General features: G+C 48.3%; 1 protein-coding gene across 1 annotated transcript in view; it reads left to right on the top strand.

Annotated features, from left to right (window-relative positions):
* Positions 1-906: 906 nt before the first annotated feature.
* Positions 907-18,329, top strand: part of cpamd8 (C3 and PZP like alpha-2-macroglobulin domain containing 8) — a 137,927-nt gene continuing 120,504 nt past the window's right edge. Inside the window, exons 1-5 of the mRNA XM_033047088.1 lie at positions 907-1,143; positions 2,911-3,062; positions 3,177-3,199; positions 14,432-14,597; positions 15,271-15,323. Of these exons, the coding sequence (XP_032902979.1) occupies positions 1,064-1,143; positions 2,911-3,062; positions 3,177-3,199; positions 14,432-14,597; positions 15,271-15,323 (474 nt within the window). The 5' untranslated portion in view covers positions 907-1,063. The remainder of the gene's footprint in view (positions 1,144-2,910; positions 3,063-3,176; positions 3,200-14,431; positions 14,598-15,270; positions 15,324-18,329) is intronic.

The following is an 18,329-nucleotide window of genomic DNA, read 5'->3' as shown; positions in this document are numbered from 1 at the left end:
TGTTGTAAGTTTCTATAAGATCCCCCCTTTTTTTCCCCTGGGGAAAGATGAACAGCTCTTCAGACGGGAGCCTTGTGCTCGGGGTTGTCCCCCCGGGGGGGGGGTGAGGGGCTGGGGTTCCCCGGCGGCGCCGTCTGTCAGTTTCACCGGTCAGTTTCCACTTGAGTAAAAGTTGCCGGCTCCGGGGGCGGGCAGACAACTGGAGCCAGGGGGGCTGGGATTGGCGTAAAGGGACGGGCCAGAGCCAATGGGACGTGTGTGGCCGGGCAGAGGGATCGGTCCCGGGGACAGGCAGCCAACCAACCGCACGGAAGCTCAGAGACATCCGCAGAAACAATAGCCCTTTCCCCCCATCCCAAAGCGGACAGAGCCCAGACTGCAACTTTGCGCCGGCGAGCGGTTCCTCTGTCCCGCACACACACAGCGACTGCGGGCAGCCTTGCGAGTAGCATCTAGACAGGCCGGGACTCTGCGCGAAAAATAACTCCCCCTCTCTATCTATCTCCCACTCTCTCTCTTTCTCCCCCTCTCCCTCTCCCTCTCATTCTCTCTCCCCCTCTCCCTCCCCCTCTCCCTCTCCCTCTCCACCTCCCTCTCCCTCTCCCTCTCCCTCTCCCTCTCCCTCTCCCTCTCCCTCTCCCTCTCCCTCTCCCTCTCCCTCTCCCTCTCCCTCTCATTCTCTCTCTCACTCTCTCTCTCTCTCCCCCTCCTTCTCCCTCTCCACCCCCTCTCTCCCTCTCATTCTCCTTCTCTCTATCTATCTATCTATCCCTCTCCCTCTCCACCCCCCTCTCCCTCTCACTCTCTCTCTCTCCCTCCCATTCTTTCTTTCTCTCTCTCTCTCTACCCCCCCCCCCCCCTCCCTCCTTCTCTCTCTTTCCCCTTCCCCTTCTCCCCCCTCTCCCCTCCCTCCCTCCCCTCCTCGCTGGTTCCCGCAGCGAGCAGCTGAAGCCGCGGAGCTGAAGCCGAGGTGGCTCCGGGCTGCGGCTTGTCCGCTCTCCATGGCCCTCGGCACTCGCTGAGCGCACGGCGTTGGAAACGCGTTTCATTCCCAGCTCTGGAAATGAGGCGCCTCAGCCGCTGCTGGTGGATTTTAGCCAATCTCGTGGGCTACTGTTTCCTCTCCTGGTGCCAACAGAAACAGTGAGTGTTTCTGTGTGTGTGTGTGTGTGTGTGTGTGTGTGTGTGTGTGTGTGTGTGAGAGAGAGAGACAGAGAATGTACGCGTGTTTGGGAACGCGTGTGTGCGACAGAGTAAGTGTGAATGCGAGAGAGAGTATGTGTGAATGGGTGTGAGAGAATAAGTGTGGATGCGTGTGAGAGAATAAGTGTGAATGGGTGTGAGAGAATAGGTGTGAATGGGTGTGAGAGAATAAGTGTGGACGCGTGTGAGAGAATAAGTGTGAATGGGTGTGAGAGAATAGGTGTGAATGGGTGTGATATAGTCAGTGTGTATGGAAGAGTAAGTATGAATGGGTGCGAAAGAGTAAGTGTGAACACGTGTGTGAGAGAGTTAGTGCAAATGTGTGTGTGTGAGTGTGTACGAGTTCACGTGAATGAGTGTGGATGTATGGGAGAGTAGGAATGTGTGTAAGAGAGTAGTGGGGATGCCTATGAGAGAATGTGTGTGGGAGAATGTGTGTGAGAGTGAAAGTGAAAGTGATTCTGTGCAATTGTGAGTATATGTGAGTCTGAGTGTTTTAGAGTAAATGTGTGAATGCGTGTGAGAAAATGTGTACATGTGTGTGAGAAATGCGACCCTAAGTGGGAATGTGTGAGTGAATATTGTGTAAACGCGTGTTAAAACGTGAGAGTGGGTGCATATGTGGGAAAGTGTGAGTGCCAGTGTGTGTGCAAATATGTGTGTGCATATGTGAGTGAATGTGTGTGTGCGTGAGAGAACGTGTGCATGTGTGGGGAAATAGCTGTGCGATTGTGGGCAAATAGTGATAATGTGTGTGAGAATGTGTACATGGAGAGTTTGTGCGCATGCAAAAATGCTGGTGTGCATCAGAAGGTGTGTGTGCAAGAAGGCTTGTGTGTGAGAAAGGGTGAGTGTGTGAGGCAGTTTAGGAGAAAGTTTGCATGATAAGCTGTACATGTGCAGATGAAAGTGAGTGTCTGTAAGAAGGTTTGTCTGTGTGTGAGTCCACGTGCCTGAGAAAATGCATGTGTGTGCGTGAGGTGTGTGTGGTAATGAGAAAGTGTGTGTGTCTGTGAAAAAGTGTGTGCCTGTCCAAGAGAAAGTGGGTGTGTGTGTGCAGGAGAACGTGTGTGACAGAAAGTGAGTGCACGTGAGAGTGTGCGTGTGAAAGACCGTGTGCATGCAAGACAACATGTATGTGCACATGAAGAGAAGTGTGCAAGGGAAAGTGAGCGCGTGCATATGAGTGTGTGCGTGTGTGTGGAATTAGCACTTGAGCGAGATATTGTGGGTGTGTTTGAGAATGAGTGTGTCTGTGACAAAAAGTGAATGTGAAAGCGTGTGTATGTTGAGAGAAAGTGTGTGTGTGTGTGTGAGAGAGAGAGAGAGAGAAAGGGAAGTTTGCATTGGGGCACGTTCTGGTGTGTGTGTGTTTGTGTGTGCGTGCATGTGTGTACGTGTTTGTGTGTGTGCACTCGTGCATGCTGAGAAAGTGAGAGGGAGAGAAAGGGGAGTTTGCATTGCGGCATGTTCTGGAGTGTGTGTGCGTGCGCACGTGTGTGTGTGTGTGTGTGCATATGCCCATGTATGTGTGTTTGTGCGAATGTGTGTGTGCTTGTGTGTGTGTGTGTGCACGTGTGTGTGTGTGCATGCGAATGTGTGTGCGCGTGTGTGCCCGTGCCCGTGTGTGTGTGTGCGTGCGCATGTGTGTGTGTGTGTGTGTGTGCTTGGCAGAGTTTGACCCGGATTTCTGCTGCTCTGTTCTAGGGGTTACCTGGTGACTGCTCCCTCAGTCCTCAGGGCAGGGGTCGATGCCGTCGTCAGTTTTACAATATTCAAGCCTTTATCAGAAACCAATGTCCACGTCCAACTGGTGGTGAAAGGAGAAACTGTGGCTCATAGTCAGGGCTCCGTCTATGGTGAGTTTGGATCACAGAAAGTTTGCTTCATCCCCAACTTTAATGAAGGGTGTTTCTGTATTTGTGGAGTATTCGGGTAATCAAAACACATATTTGTCTGTTCTTCTTTTGCAGAAAAGGGGACAGTCACATTACAGGTAAGGCTGCCGTTATTTACAGACAGATTGGTGTTGGGAGAAGGAGCCTAGAGGCTTTGGCCAGAGGTTTTTTTGTGGTGAAATTGGCAACAATGCAGATCCTGTGCTTATTATTCTGCGTGTGACGTTTGTTGTCCCTCGCTCCAGAACAAGGGGTCACAGTTTCAGGATAAGGGGGAAACCTTTTAGGACCGAGATGAGAAAAACATTTTTCACACAGAGAGTGGTGAATCTGTGGAATCCTCTGCCACAGAAGGTAGTTGAGGCCAGTTCATTGGCTATATTTAAGAGGGAGTTAGATGTGGCCCTTGTGAATAAAGGGATCAGGGGGTATGGAGAGAAGGCAGGTACAGGATACTGAGTTGGATGATCAGCCATGATCATATTGAATGGCGGTGCAGGCTCGAAGGGCCGAATAGCCTACTCCTGCACCCATTTTCTATGTTTCTCTCCAAGAATACCTTTTTTTTTTCACCCTCAGATTATCCCATTACTTCCAAAGTTTCTCATCAGTCTCAAGAAGGGTCCCGATCCGAAACACCGTCTATCCATTTCCCTCTGCAGATGCTGGCTGACCCGCTGAGTTTAGTCCAACACATTTATTTTTGCTCAGGATTGCAGCATCTGCAGTATCTTTCCCTGTAATTCACGATGCCCCCCCTGCCTCTTGATCCATCCCTGCTCTGACCTAAATTTCTCCTTCATTCACCATTCTCGCTGCCCTCTCTCTCTCTGTGGCCTCACCATCTTGTCCTCTCATTCTCTGTTTAGTTTATTGTCAATCTCTCCATCTCAGTCTCAGGCAGCTTACAGTGGCATGAATATTGGTTTCTCTAACATCAAGTAACCCTTGCATCCCCTCTCTCTCTCTCCGTCCCTCCCAACCTCCCTCCCAACCTCCCTCCCCCACCCAAGTTGTTGTACGAGGTTCAAAGTTGTCCTGTTGAGTTTCATTGTCCGTTTCTTAGTTTTCACCAAGCCCTCAGCTAACAATGGCCTGGTTCCGTTCTCGTTGATACTTTTTAGCATATCTTTCATTCATTTGATCTATATCTCTCCATAATCACCGTCCATATATCTCTAATTTCCCTTCCCCTTGACTCTCGGTCTGAAGAAGGGTCTTGACCCGAAACGTCACCAATTCCTTCTCTCCAGAGATGCTGCCTGACCCGCTGGGTTACTCCAGCTTTTTTGTGTCTATTCTCAGTCTTACTCCCTCTACCTCCCTACTGATCACTTTTCCTAACAGTTTAGTTTAGATTAGTTTAGAGATACGGCACGGAAACAGGTCCTTTGGCCCACTGAGTCCGCGCTGACCAACAATCCCCGCACATTGACACACACTAGGGACAATTTACCCAGCCAATTAACCTACAAACCTGTACGTGGGTGGAAACAGAAGATCTCGGAGAAAACCCCAACGCAGGTCACGGAGAGAGCGTACAAACTCCGTACAGGCAGCACCCGTAGTCGGGATCGAACCTGGGTCTCTGGCGCTACAAGCCGCTGTAAGGCAGCAACTCTACCGCTGCGCCACCATGCCGTCCAAGGTGCCGGGTTCCTCCAGCATTTTGTGTCCCTATCTTCCTCCTGTGGAGACAGGCACGGGTTGACACTGGTGCTCAATGTAGCATCTACCATCCTTTCATTGTCTCCCCCCCCCAGAGTGCAGCTGGTCTGAGATTGTTGGCCACTTTCATGAGACTTCAGCAGCATCTGGAGAAGAAAGCAAAAGGTGAAATTTAAGCCGAGGCTTCTATTCTTCCATCCATCAGCCGAGCTGTGCCTGCGATCTCTCATAGAGTGATACAGTGTGGAAACAGGCCCTTCGGCCCACCTTGCCCACGCCAACCAACATGCCCCATCTACACTAGTCCCACCTGCATTTGGCTCGTATCCCTTTAAACCTGTCTTATCCATGTACCTGTCTCAATGTTTCTTAAACGTACCTGCCTCAATTACCTCCTCTGGCAGCTTGTTCCGTACACCCACCACCCTTTGTTTAAAAAAAAAAAGTTGGCCCTCAGGTTTCTATTAAATCTTTCCCCTATCTCCTCTGGTTCTCGATTCCATTCTCTGGCCAAAAGACTCTGCGCGTTTATCCGATCTATTCCTCTCCAATAGCCTGGGTCATGGAACATTTTCCTCTGATCCCAAATATGTTGCACCAGGTGGGTTGGAGATGGGGAGTGGGCCGGAGAACGTGAGGAGCATAGGAGGCCTGATTCCCCCGTGGCTGTTTGTACAGTGATTGTAGGAGGTGTGTGGCAGCCAGTGCAGCAGTAATCACCTTGCTGAAGCCGTGGAGAGACTGCATTTGCACAATGGCTCGTAGCTGAAGCCTGGGTAATAATGGATGTCCTAATTGGGCTGGGCAAGATCCTTCCTCATCACAGACTGGTGATCACTTGGTTAATGCAAATGGAGTGTGGGTGGGAACCGTGGCAAGGGAAGGAGAACATAAAAACATAGAAACATGAAAAATAGGTGCAGGAGGAGGCCATTCGGCCCTTCGAGCCAGCACCGCCATTCATTGTGATCATGGCTGATCGTCCCCTATCAATAACCCGTGCCTGCCTTCTCCCCATATCCCTTGACTCCACTAGCCCCTAGAGCTCTATCTAACTCTGTCGGAAATCCATCCAGTGACTTGGCCTCCACTTACCTCTGTGGCAGGGAATTCCACAAATTCACAACTCTCTGGGTGAAAAAGTTTTTTCTCTTAAATGACCTCCCCTTTATTCTAAGACTGTGACCCCTGGTTCTGGACTGGCCCAACAATGGGAACATTTTTCCTGCATTTTTCTAGCTTGTCCAGTCCTTTTATAAATTTATATGTTTCTATAAGATCACCCCCTCATCCTTCTAAACTCCAGTGAATACAAGCCTAGTCTTTTCAATCTTTCCTCATATGACAGTCCCACTATCCCAGGGATCAATCTCGTGAACGTTAGGTACTTGCACCTCAGGCAGTTGGTTTGTGCATTCCGTGTTCCAGAAGAGAGTTGGGATCTGTCCCGGTGTAAAGTTGGGGTCTGTCAGAGGGAGTGTCAGGGTCTGTGGACCCCTGTCCCAGGGTAGAGGTGGTATCTGTTGTAGGGAGTGTCGGTGCCTGTTAGATGCTAGATCGCAAGCTTGCTTGGTTACGGGTTGGGTTTGACTTTGACTGCATGTCACGGCTGATTGTGTCCAAGGCATGAATCACTGACCACTGTGAGTGTAATCACAGCTTCATGAACGTCACTGCCAACCCCAAACAGACAAACCTCAACCTAACGTTGTGCACCAACCTGTATACTAAACGGAGCCTGTTCATCTCAGATGCTTTGTGACAAGTAGCACAGCCTGAATTCCTTCAGGTCAGGCCCTAATGGCTCCTGTAATCCCAAACATATTCTCGGCTATTCCTTTTGATCATGGTCTTGTGATATTCAGACTCCCTGCGAAGTGTTTTCATGGAGATCACTTGAAACCAATTTGGAACCCAGGAAAAGATTAACTTTGTCTTCTCACTATTGAGTCAAGAGTCAATAATGTTTTATTGCCATTTGTCCCAGACAGAACAATGAAATTCTTACTCCCAGCAGCACAACAGGATATGTTAATGTGGTACTGTGTCAGAAATATAATAAACAAGAAATGTATATATGTACACACACACACACACACACACACACACACACACACACACACACACACACACACACATATATATATCTATATAAATACACACACACACGCACGCATATGCAAACACATGCATATGCACACTCACACGTACGTACACACACACATGCATATGCACACATGCACACATACATGTACACACATACACACACGCACATACACACGCACACACTCACACACACACACACACACACACACACGTATACACACACACACACACACACATGTACACACACATACACATGTACGCACACACATACACACACACACACACACACACACACACATATACACACACACACACACACACACATACACACATACACACACACACATATACACATACTTAGCTGTGGCAGAAGCCATTTGACAGCCATTGACCAGTCCAGTTTTTGTTTATTGTCACATGTCTCGAGTTACAGTGAAAAGCCTTTGTTGCGTTCTAACCAGATGACGGCTCTTGTGTGGAAGGGTGCTCTGGTTTCCTCCCACACTCCAAAGACGTGCAGGTTTATAGGTTAATTGGCTTCGGTAAAATTGTAAATGATCCCTAGTGTGTAGGATAGTGCTAGATCACTGGGCTGGCACGGGCTCGGTGGGCCAAAGGGCCTGTTTATGTGCTGTATCTCCAAACTAAACTAAACAAAACTGAAGGGCATTGGTGGACGGCTGTACAGTAACTCTTAGTAAGTGTTTGGCCTTTTCCACTTGACGGATTGTTCACAAAGTTTAATCCCCACAGAGTCCAAGGGAAAGTTTGCATCTTTTATTAATATTGGCTCAACAACAAAGCACGGGGCTATAGTTGAGAGTTTTAATGACTATAGTGGAGCTCCATAGGGATCAGTTCTTTATTTTTCTTGGTAAGTATAGATGGTTGATGCTGACTTGGAGTTAATTTACAAACGAACAAGAAATTGCCCAACCTTCATCTTCACCTACATCAATCATTGAATTACAGATGACGTGTGTATGTGTTCATTCAGAGACCTAGTTCCAAGACATTACAGATTCCTATGAATCAACGGGCCTTGCATTAGACCACTGGAAGACAAAGATCCTCTGCCAAGCTGATCCACCAGCCACCACCACTGCCCGCCACCGATGACCAAGGTCCAAGACTAGTCCTCGGAAAATGCGGATCACTTTCCATATCTCAGGAAGGATCTGTGGTTGAAGGCAGACATCGATGAGGAAACTCACTATCGCCTCCAGCGTGCAAGCACGTCTTTGGGTCAACCAAGGGAAAGAGTGCTTAAAACTGGCATTGATCTTGTGGCCTGCAGAGGAGTAGTGATCCCAGTCCTCTCGCCTGCAAAGGCATCGCAAGCGACCGGATAAGTCGTTTCAAGTGCCATTGTGGAGTGGCAAAACCAAAGTTGACACCCTCTCTGGGCCAATATCCTCAGCGTTTGGGCTCCGATCACCCACAAGGAGCCCCAGTAGACAAGTGATCTTCTCAACATGCCTCCACTCTTCGCCAAACTCTGTCACACCAAGAGACTACAAGGATGAAGGAGAAAACACTTCAGCCATGTCCTTCAAGTTTCAATATAGACTGGGGGGGGGGGGGAGAAAAACTGACCTCACACATTCCTGGAGCTCCCTGGCCCATGTCTGCTCAAAATGGGGAAGAAACATAGAACATAGAAAATAGGTGCAGGAGTAGGCCATTCGGCCCTTCGAGCCTGCACCGCCATTCAATATGATCATGGCTGATCATCCAACTCAGTATCCTGTACCTGCCTTCTCTCCATACCCCCTGATACCTTTAGCCACAAGGGCCACATCTAACTCCCTCTTAAATATAGACAATGAACTGTGGCCTCAACTACCTTCTGTGGCAGAGAATTCCACAGATTCACCACTCTCTGTGTGAAAAATGTTTTTCTCATCTCGGTCCTTAAAGATTTCCCCCTTATCCTTAAACTGTGACCCCTTGTTCTGGACTTCCCCAACATCGGGAACAATCTTCTTGCATCTAGCCTGTCCAACCCCTTAAGAAGAACTAGGCAGGAACTAAACATGTCAAATCTTCATGACAGTGGAGGGAGCGCGTAACATCTCGAACAACTCACCCACCTGCTGCACCAAAAACCATCTGCCCCTTCTCTGTCAGAGTTTGCAGGTCCTGCACTGTAATTCCAAATCACCTTGACCTGGAAAGGGAGCAGATTGTGCGCACTCCTGAGAGATCATGAAGATAAAACTATTTGCAAGTAAATGCAGAGGTCAGAGCGAGGAAGTTAGAAGCTGATGCTAAAGTCAGCATGCGGTTTATTGTTTAGATACATCACGGAAACAGGCCCTTCGGCCCACCGAGTCCACACCGACCAGCGATCCCCGCACATTAACACTACCCTGCGCACATTCGGGACAATTTACACTTATACTAAGCCAATTAACCGACAAACCAAGAACGTCTTTTTGGAATGTGGGAGGGAAAACGAAGATCTCGGAGAAAACCCACGTGGTCACGGGGAGAAGGTCCAAACTCGGTACGGGCAGTAGTCGGAATCGAACCAGGGTCTCCAGCGTTGCGAGCGCCGTAAGGCGGCAACTCAACCATTGGGCCACGGTGCAGTGAGGGGGAAAGTTTAAGGCCACGGGAAGGCTTCAGTGTGCTAATTCCTGGAATGTCAGGACTTTCATATGAGGAAAGATTGGATAGACTCGGCTTAGTACTCGCTAGAATTTAGAAGATTGAGGGGGGATCTTATAGAAACGTACAAAATTCTTAAGGGGTTGGACAGGCTAGATGCAGGAAGATTGTTCCCGATGTTGGGGAAGTCCAGAACAAGGGGTCACAGTTTAAGGATAAGGGGGAAATCTGCTAGGACCAAGATGAGGAAAACATTTTTCACACCGAGAGTGGTGAATCTCTGGAATTCTCTGCCACAGAAGGTAGTTGAGGCCAGTTCATTGGCTATATTTAAGAGGGAGTTAGTTGTGGCCCTTGTGGCTAAAGGGATCAGGGGGCATGGAGAGAAGGCAGGTACAGGATACTGAGTTGGATGATCAGCCATGATCATATTGAATGGCGGCGCAGGCTCGAAGGGCCGAATGGCCTACTCCTGCACCTGTTTTCTATGTTTCTAAATAGGTAGACAGAAAAGGATGAATTGGAGAAATGCGAGGTAACATATTAGTGGAGGCCATGCTGTTCTCGGAGTGCAAGTGAAGAAATTGTTGACAGGAACATTACGGGTCAATAAGTTAGGAAGGGTTAGGGACGGGGACTTGCTTTTATTAGCTGAAGCTTGTAATGCCAGAGTAGGAAGACCTTGTTAGAATAGAATAAAACTGGTTTGGCCACAGCTAGAGCAATTCAATAGTTCTGGTCACCACATTACAGAAGGACGTATAAAATGATGAGAGGCCTAGGCAGGGTAAACAGGACATTTCCCTTAGCAGTGAGATGAGTAACTTGGAGGCATAGACTTCATGTTTAAGAAGGAACTGCAGATGCTGGAAAATCGAAGGTAGACAAAAGTGCTGGAGAAACTCAGCGGGTGCAGCAGTATCTATGGAGCGAAGGAAATAGGCAACGTTTTGGGCTGAAACCCTTCTTCAGACTCCTGAACTGCCATCTACCTCATTGGAGACCCTCGAACTATCTTTGTTCGGACTTTATCTTGCACTAAACGTCTTTCACTTTATTCCCTTTGTAATGTACCTGTAAACTGTGCATGGCTCGATTATAATCACGTGTTGTCTTCCCGGTGACTGGTCAGCACGCAACAAAACCTTTTCACTGTACTTTTGTACACGAGACAATAAACTCAACTCATCTTCCCACTCTCCATCTATTTCTGTTTCTGCAATGCATCTCTAAACTAAAGTAAAATTAAGGTAAACTGAGCTATGACCTGCAGACTTAAGGACCTGTCCCACGAGCACGCGACTCCATGCGGCAAGCGCGACCTAACGTGGTCGCTTGAGCCGTACGGCCTCGCGGGGCCGGTCCCACTTCGATCGCCGGAGCCGTATGGAGTTGTGCGGAGCTGGTCCCGACATCGCGCGGGGCTTCGAAAAACTGACCGTGTTCAAAAATTCCGCGCGGCCGGCCCGCAGCCATCTTGACGCCGTACGTCACGCGTGAACTTCCCGCGGACATTGCTCGAACTTCACGTCACTCACTCGACCTCCGCGCGGCTTCCGGTTTGGTCATACTCGCCGCATGCTGGTGGGACGGACCCTGTACCGGGATCACTCGACCTCCACGCGGTCCCCCTTCCGGTTTGGTCACGCTTGCCGCATGCAGGTCGCAAGCTCGTGGGACAGGCCCTTAACAGACCTAAAGCTAGGAAGTGGAATTCACTAAACTCTGCTTATGTTGGATACTGTGAGCCAATGTACCGAAATACCTATGATTCTATAAACCATACACAATCTGAGGCTGACATAACATTTCTCATAGTTTGACATTACATTTTGGAACCTAGCGGGTCAGGCAGCGTCTGTGGAGTGAAACGAACAAATAGTCTTTCAGGTCCCGAAACATTGCCTATCCATTTCCCTCAATGCATGCTGACCGACACGCTGAGTTTCTCCGGCTGCTTGTTTTCTTGCTATAGATTCCAGAATCTGCAATTTCCTGTGTCTGACATTATATTTTGCTTCTAATGGGGTTATTTAAAATAAGAAAAATTTCAGGTGATTCTCTGAGCAGTATTCTGGAGTTACCCCAGCATTTTGTGTCTATCTTCGGTTGAAACCAGCATCTTCCCACTATATATGATCTATCTACTGTATATATGTGTATTTGTGAGTATATGTATATCAAGAGTTAAGAGTCAAGAGTGTTTTATTGTCATATGTCCCAGACAGGACAATTAAATTCTTGCTTGCTGCAGCACAACAGAATATGTAAACACAGTACATAACGGGAGAAAAAAAGTTCAGTGTGTGTGTACACATAGTCGCACATACTTAATAAATAAACAAATATAGTTCAATAATAATAATAGTCTGTTGTAGTTCAGAGCTTATATGTTGTCGTGTTTAATAGCCTGATGGCTGGAGGGAAGAAGCTGTTCCTGAACCTGGACGTTACAGTTTTCAGGCTTTTGTACCTTCTCCCCGATGGCGATGGTGAAATGAGTGTGTGGCCAGGATGGTGTGGGTCTTTGATGATGTTGGCTGCCTTTTTGAGGCAGCGACTACGATAGATCCCTTCGATAGTGGGGAGGTCAGAGCCGATGATGGACTGGGCTGTGGTCACAACTTTTTCGCAGTCTTTTCCGATCCTGGACGTTGAAGTTGCCAAACCAGGCCACGGTGCAACCAGTCAGACTGCTCTCTGCCATGCACCTGTAGAAGTCCAGGAGAATCCTCTTTGACATACCGACTCTCCATAATCTTCTCAGGATGTAGAGGCGCTGATGTGCCTTCTATATAATTGCATCAGTGTGCTGGGTCCCGGAAAGATGCACGCCCAGGAATTTGAAGTTTTTGACCCTCTCCACCGTCGTCCCATTGATATAAACAGGATCGTGGGGATATATACCCACACACACTGAAATTGTTATTTTTAATTCTCTCGTTTATCATATTGTTTACAGTGTTCTATGTTTACATATTCTGTTGTGCTGCTGCAAGCAAGAATTTAATTCTTCTATCTGGGACATATGACAATAAAACACTCTTGACTCTTGAACAGATGGAGCTACACTGGGTGCATTGATGGAATGTGCCTGCGGTACTAATATCTGTCAACAGAGGTTGCCAGTGAGGCAGTTAATGACAGCACTGCAATAACTGCACTGACAGAGTGGATGCCCAAAGAAAACAAGATTGTGTTGAGTTTGCATTACATTCTGGTGTGTGTGTGCGTGTGCGTACACATCCCCTGAATTTATCTCATCAATTCCTGCAGGAGTGGCTGTGCTGGAAGTTGTATGTACACATGTGGTGTTGTGGTTGATTCCTCCCACCAATGGTGGCGCCACAGCTGGGATCTGCATGGCAACCACCCTCCACCCTTGATGCCCATCGCTGGTTGCCATGGGGGGCCTTGTCGGATTTACTATTTCAGGGAGATCTGGTATTCAAAGGCGTGACTTTTGCAGAGGGCGGCACAGGGTGGGGCAGGGGTCGAGTTGCTGCCTTACAGCGCCAGGGGCCCGGGTTCGATCCTGACCTCGGTCGCCGTGCCCGTGTGGAGTTTGCACGTGTTCCCCGTGACTGCGTGGGTTTTCTCCGGGTGCTCCGGTTTCCTTCCCACACTCCAAAGGCGTACAGGTTTGGCTTCTGTAAACTGTAAAGCCAAGTGTGTACGGTAGTACTAATGGGCGGGGTGATCGCTGGTCAGCGCGGACTGCGTGGACCGAAGGGCCTGTTCCCCCCCATCGTCAACATCCTGGAGATGCTGCCGCCCGCCCACGGTTCTCATCTGAACCAGTGGGAATGAGAACAGACGAGAACAGAGGGGAGACTGGGTGTCCTTCAGCGGGTGAGTCACAGTCTGGCTCCTGTTCGTCTCTCCACTGTCTACAAAGCAGAAGCCAGCAGTATGATGGAACACTCGACTTGCCTGGATGAGTACAGGTCTAACAACCCTCGACAAGCTGGCTACCACTCAGCTGGGTGAACTACGCTCCCTGCGGGCTATAGACGAAGCCATGACACTCAGATTTAGTTTTTAGCTTTAGAGATACAGCGTGGAGATCTCGGAAAAAACCCACGGGGAGAACGTACAAACTCCGTACAGACGGCACCCGTGGTCGGGATCGAATCCGGGTCACCAGCGCTGTGAGGCGGCAACTCTACCGCTGCGCCACCGTGCCGCCCGGCGAGCGATTATCTCCTCACACTCACCATTAAAAGGCAAATCTTGTTGTAATTTATGGCTACTTGTGGTGTGCAATAGCTTTATTGCCACCATTAATAGACTGTTAATGAAGTGCGTATGAAAGAGATGCAGATGCTGGTTTACACTGAAGATAGACGCTGGAGTGCCTCAGTGGGTCAGGCAGCATCTCCGGAGAAAAGGAATAGGTGACGTTTTGGGTCGAGACCCTTCTTCAGGCTACAGTCCCCTATTCCTTTTCTTTAGCGATGCTGCCTGCTGAGTTACTCCAGCATTTTGTCTATCTTCGGTATAAACCTGCATCTGCAGTTCCTTCTTACAAATGTTGATCTGAGGCTGGTACAGGTATCTGGTGGGTTGGGTCTGGATATCTGACGGACCCTTCATTGTCGGGTGCTGTAAAGTCATATAGTTTAGTTTAGAGATACAGCACGGACACAGGCCCTTCAGCCCACCGAGTCGGTGCTGACCAGCAACCATGCGCACTATCCCACACAAGTAGGACGATTTCGCAGAAGCCAATTAACCTGCATGTTTTTGGAGTGTGGGAGAAAACCTGTGCACCCAGAGAAAACCCACGTGGTCAGAGGGAGGACATGCATACTCCATACAGACAGCACCTGAGGTCAGGATCGAACCCGACGTTGTGATGAGCAAATCTACCGCTGCGCCACCATCCATGCAATCACTTCCCTCCCAATGTCCCCACTAAACCTCTTTCCTTTGTCTTCTAGGTACCGCAAGGTTTCAGTGGACAGGCTCAGCTAAAGGTGTGGGGCAACCGGCATCTCACCGACAGTGGATACATCTTCCACAACTTCACAACCGTCACCATCGACTCCAAGGGATCTTCAGTGTTCATCCAGACGGACAAGCCCGTCTATAAACCAAAGCAGAAAGGTGGACCCACCACACCCACCTTTGCAACCCCCATCACCTGTATCTCAGGATGCATCACCTTGTCTTAGACCCCAGGAGGAAGAAAGGGTGGGGAAAGGGGATGGAGATGAATAGAAGGTCATAAATTCATCAGGTCATAAGGAATAGGAGTATAATTAGGCCATTTGGCCCATCAAGCCCACATCACCATTCAACCTATCTCTCCCTCCTAACCCCATTCTCCTGCCTTCTCCCCATAACCTCTGACACCTGCACTAATCAATTAAATTGGGGATAATATATATTTATACAATGGCATATGGACACACTGATCTGTTCTGTATTCGTGCCTTCGATATTCTGTTGTGCTGAAGCAAAGCAAGAATTTCATTGTCCTATATGACTATAAACTCTCTTGAATCTTGAATCTAATCGAGGTGCAAGAATTGAAGGAGCATGTTAAGCTCACAGGGTTGAATGGAAGGTCATAAAGTCATCAGGTCATAAGGAATAGGAGTATAATTAGGCCATTTGGCCCATCAAGTCTACTCCACCATTCAACCTATCTCTCCCTGGGATCAGGGTAACATTCAGTACTTGTTTGGTTTAAGTATCAACTGTTCAACATATTCACTGCTGCTTTCTCTCTCTCTCTCTCTCTCTTTCTCTCTCTCTCTCTCTCTCCCTCACACAGTGCTGATTAATGTGTTCACCGTCACCCCTGACCTGCGACCCACCAATCAGAAGGTAGGATTTCTCAGTCTGTTGCTGCCAGTTTCTGTCTGTTTGTTTTTGCCCAAAACGATGAAAGGAAAGAATGACGTCGTCCCGCCGAACATGAGGAGTCGTATCGGCAACAAGGCATTCGGGCCCTTCTCTGCCCCGTCGCTGAACCCTCGGGTAGAGCCGCTGCCTCACAGCGCCAGAGACCCGGATTCGATCCTGACCTCGGATGCTGTCTGTATGGAGCCCGCACATTTTCCTTGTGACCCCATTCTCCCAGTGGCTAACGGAATCAAGGGATATGGGGGGGAAAAGCTGGAACGGGGTACTGATTTTGGATGATCAGCCATGATCATATTGAATGGCAGTGCTGACTCAAAGGGCCGAATGGCCCACTTCTGCACCTATTTCCTAAGTTTATATGACAACATAGATTTTCTCCGGATGCTCCGGTTTCCTCCCACATCCCAAAGACGTGCGGGTTTATAGGTAAATTGGCATCTGTGAAATTGTCCCCAGCGAGTGGGATAGAACGAGTGCACAGATGATCGTTGGCCGGTGTGGACTAGGTGGGCCGAAGGGCCTGCTTCCACGCTGTATCTCTAAACTAAACTAGACTGGCATGACTGATTCCAGGGATGTCAGGACTTTCATATGAAGAAAGACTGGATAGACTTGGCTTGTACTCGCTAGAATTTAGAAGATTGAGGGGGGATCTTATAGAAACTTACAAAATTCTTAAGGGGTTGGACAGGCTAGATGCAGGAAGATTGTTCCCGATGTTGGGGAAGTCCAGAACAAGGGGGTCACAGTTTAAGGATAAGGGGGACATCTTTTAGGACCGAGATGAGAAAAACATTTTTCACACAGAGAGTGGTGAATCTCTGGAATTCTCTGTCACAGAAGGTAGTTGAGGCCAATTCATTGGCTATATTTAAGAGGGAGCTAGATGTGGCCCTTGTGGCTAAAGGGATCAGGGGGTATGGAGAGAAGGCAGGTACAGGATACTGAGTTGCATGATCAGCCATGATCATATTGAATGGCGGTGCAGGCTCGAAGGGCCGAAAGGCCTCTACTCCTGCACCTATTTTATATGTTTCTATGGCATCACGATGGTTAAGTTGCTGGGCCAGCAGGCCGTGATTTTGATCATTGCTCCAGAGATGCCAGTTTGAGTCTCATCCTGGCAGCTGTGGAATGTAACTTCAAATGATTAAATTAATCTGGTCTGAAGGAATTGAAGATGGCCATGATACTGCCAAATTGTTTAAAAAACACATCTGGTCCAATAATATCCTCCTTCAGGGGAGGAAATCTGTCAGCCTTCCCAAATCTGACTCCAGATCTACAAATGTGGTTGATTCTCGACTGTTTCCTCAGTTTACGGGTGAGTAGGGATGATGAACAAATGCTGCCATTGTCAGCAACATCCTCGTTAACAATTCGTATTGATCTTGGACCTCATCAATAGTTTTATTGATTTGCTGTCATGGTTTAAAAAGCCACTGGGGCGGCACGGTGGCGCAGCGGTAGAGTTGCTGCCTTACAGCGCCGGATGCCCAGGTTCGATCCTGACTACGGGTGCTGTCTGTACGGAGTTTGTACGTTCTGCCCGTGACCTGCGTGGGTTTTCTCCGAGATCTTCGTTTTCCTCCCACACTCCAAAGACGTACTTAGGTTAATTGGCTTGGTTTCAATGAAAAATTGTCCCTAGTGTGTAGGATAGTGTTATTGTGTGGGGATCGCTGGTCAGCGCGGACTCGGTGGGCTGAAGGGCCTGTTTCCACGCTGTATCTCTAAAATAGACTAAACTAAACATTGCTTAGTTTAGTTTGGTTTATTATCACGTGTTTCAAGGTGCAGTGAAAAGCTTTTTTTGCTGCGTGCTATCCAGGCAGCAGAAATACTATACATGATTGCAATCAAGCCGTCCACAGTATACAAATCCATGGAACAGAACACAAAGTGCTGGAGTAACTCAGCTGGTCAGGCAGCATCCATAGCGGGAATGGATAGGCAAGGGTTCTGGTCAGGACCTTTCTTGAGTATGAAGAAAGGTCCTGACACAAAACGTCGCCTGTCATTCCTCTTCCCAGATGCTGCTGGCCTGTTGAGTTACTCCAGCACTTTGTGTTTTGATCAAGATTCTAGCATCTGCAGTTCCTTGTACCTCTTAAAAAGGCTGTGGTGTTTTTCTCTTTCTCTCTGCCTGTGGGCACAGCTGGCAAAACCAACATGTTTGGCCACGTCCATGCTACTCTGAGAAGCTGGTGATGAGCCCCTTTGGTCCTCCATTTGTGTGTTGATCCTTGACGTACAGGGTTGTAGGTTCATTGGTTTGGTATAAATGTAAAACTGTTTTGAGACAATTGAGGGCTTTGCAAACCCTGTTCATTTTAATGCCAGGTTGTTCTTAAGGGGTTGGACAGGCTAGATGCAGGAAGATTGTTCCCGATGTTGGGGAAATCCAGAACAAGGGGTCACAGTTTAAGGATAAGGGGGAAATCTTTTAGGACCGAGATGAGGAAAACATTTTTCACACAGAGAGTGGTGACTCTCTGGAATTCTCTGCCACAGAAGGTAGTTGAGGCCAGTTCGTTGGCTATATTTAAGAGGGAGTTAGATGTGGTCCTTGTGGCTAAAGGGATCAGGGGGTATGGAGAGAAGGCAGGTAAAGGATACTGAGTTGGATGATCAGCCATGATCATATCGAATGGCGGTGCAGGCTCGAAGGGCCGAATGGCCTACTCCTGCACCTATTTTCTATGTTTCTATGTTGTGGGTCTGGAGCATACAACCACATAGAGGTAAATACCATAAGACATTGGAGCAGAATTAGGCCATTCAGCCCATTGAGTCTACTCTGCCATTCTATCATGGCTGATCTGTTGGTAAGATGGTACCTTTCCTATCCTACAGAACAAAAGTGAGAGATGTTTTTTTTTTACAATTCCACACCATAGTGGTCTTTACTTTAGCCTTTAGAGATTTACCTTAGACTTTAGAGATACAGTGCGGAAACAGACCCTT

Source organism: Amblyraja radiata, chromosome 29 (assembly GCF_010909765.2).
Source record: "Amblyraja radiata isolate CabotCenter1 chromosome 29, sAmbRad1.1.pri, whole genome shotgun sequence".
Classification (NCBI taxonomy): Eukaryota; Metazoa; Chordata; class Chondrichthyes; order Rajiformes; family Rajidae; genus Amblyraja; species Amblyraja radiata.
This window is presented reverse-complemented; position numbering and strand designations above follow the sequence as displayed.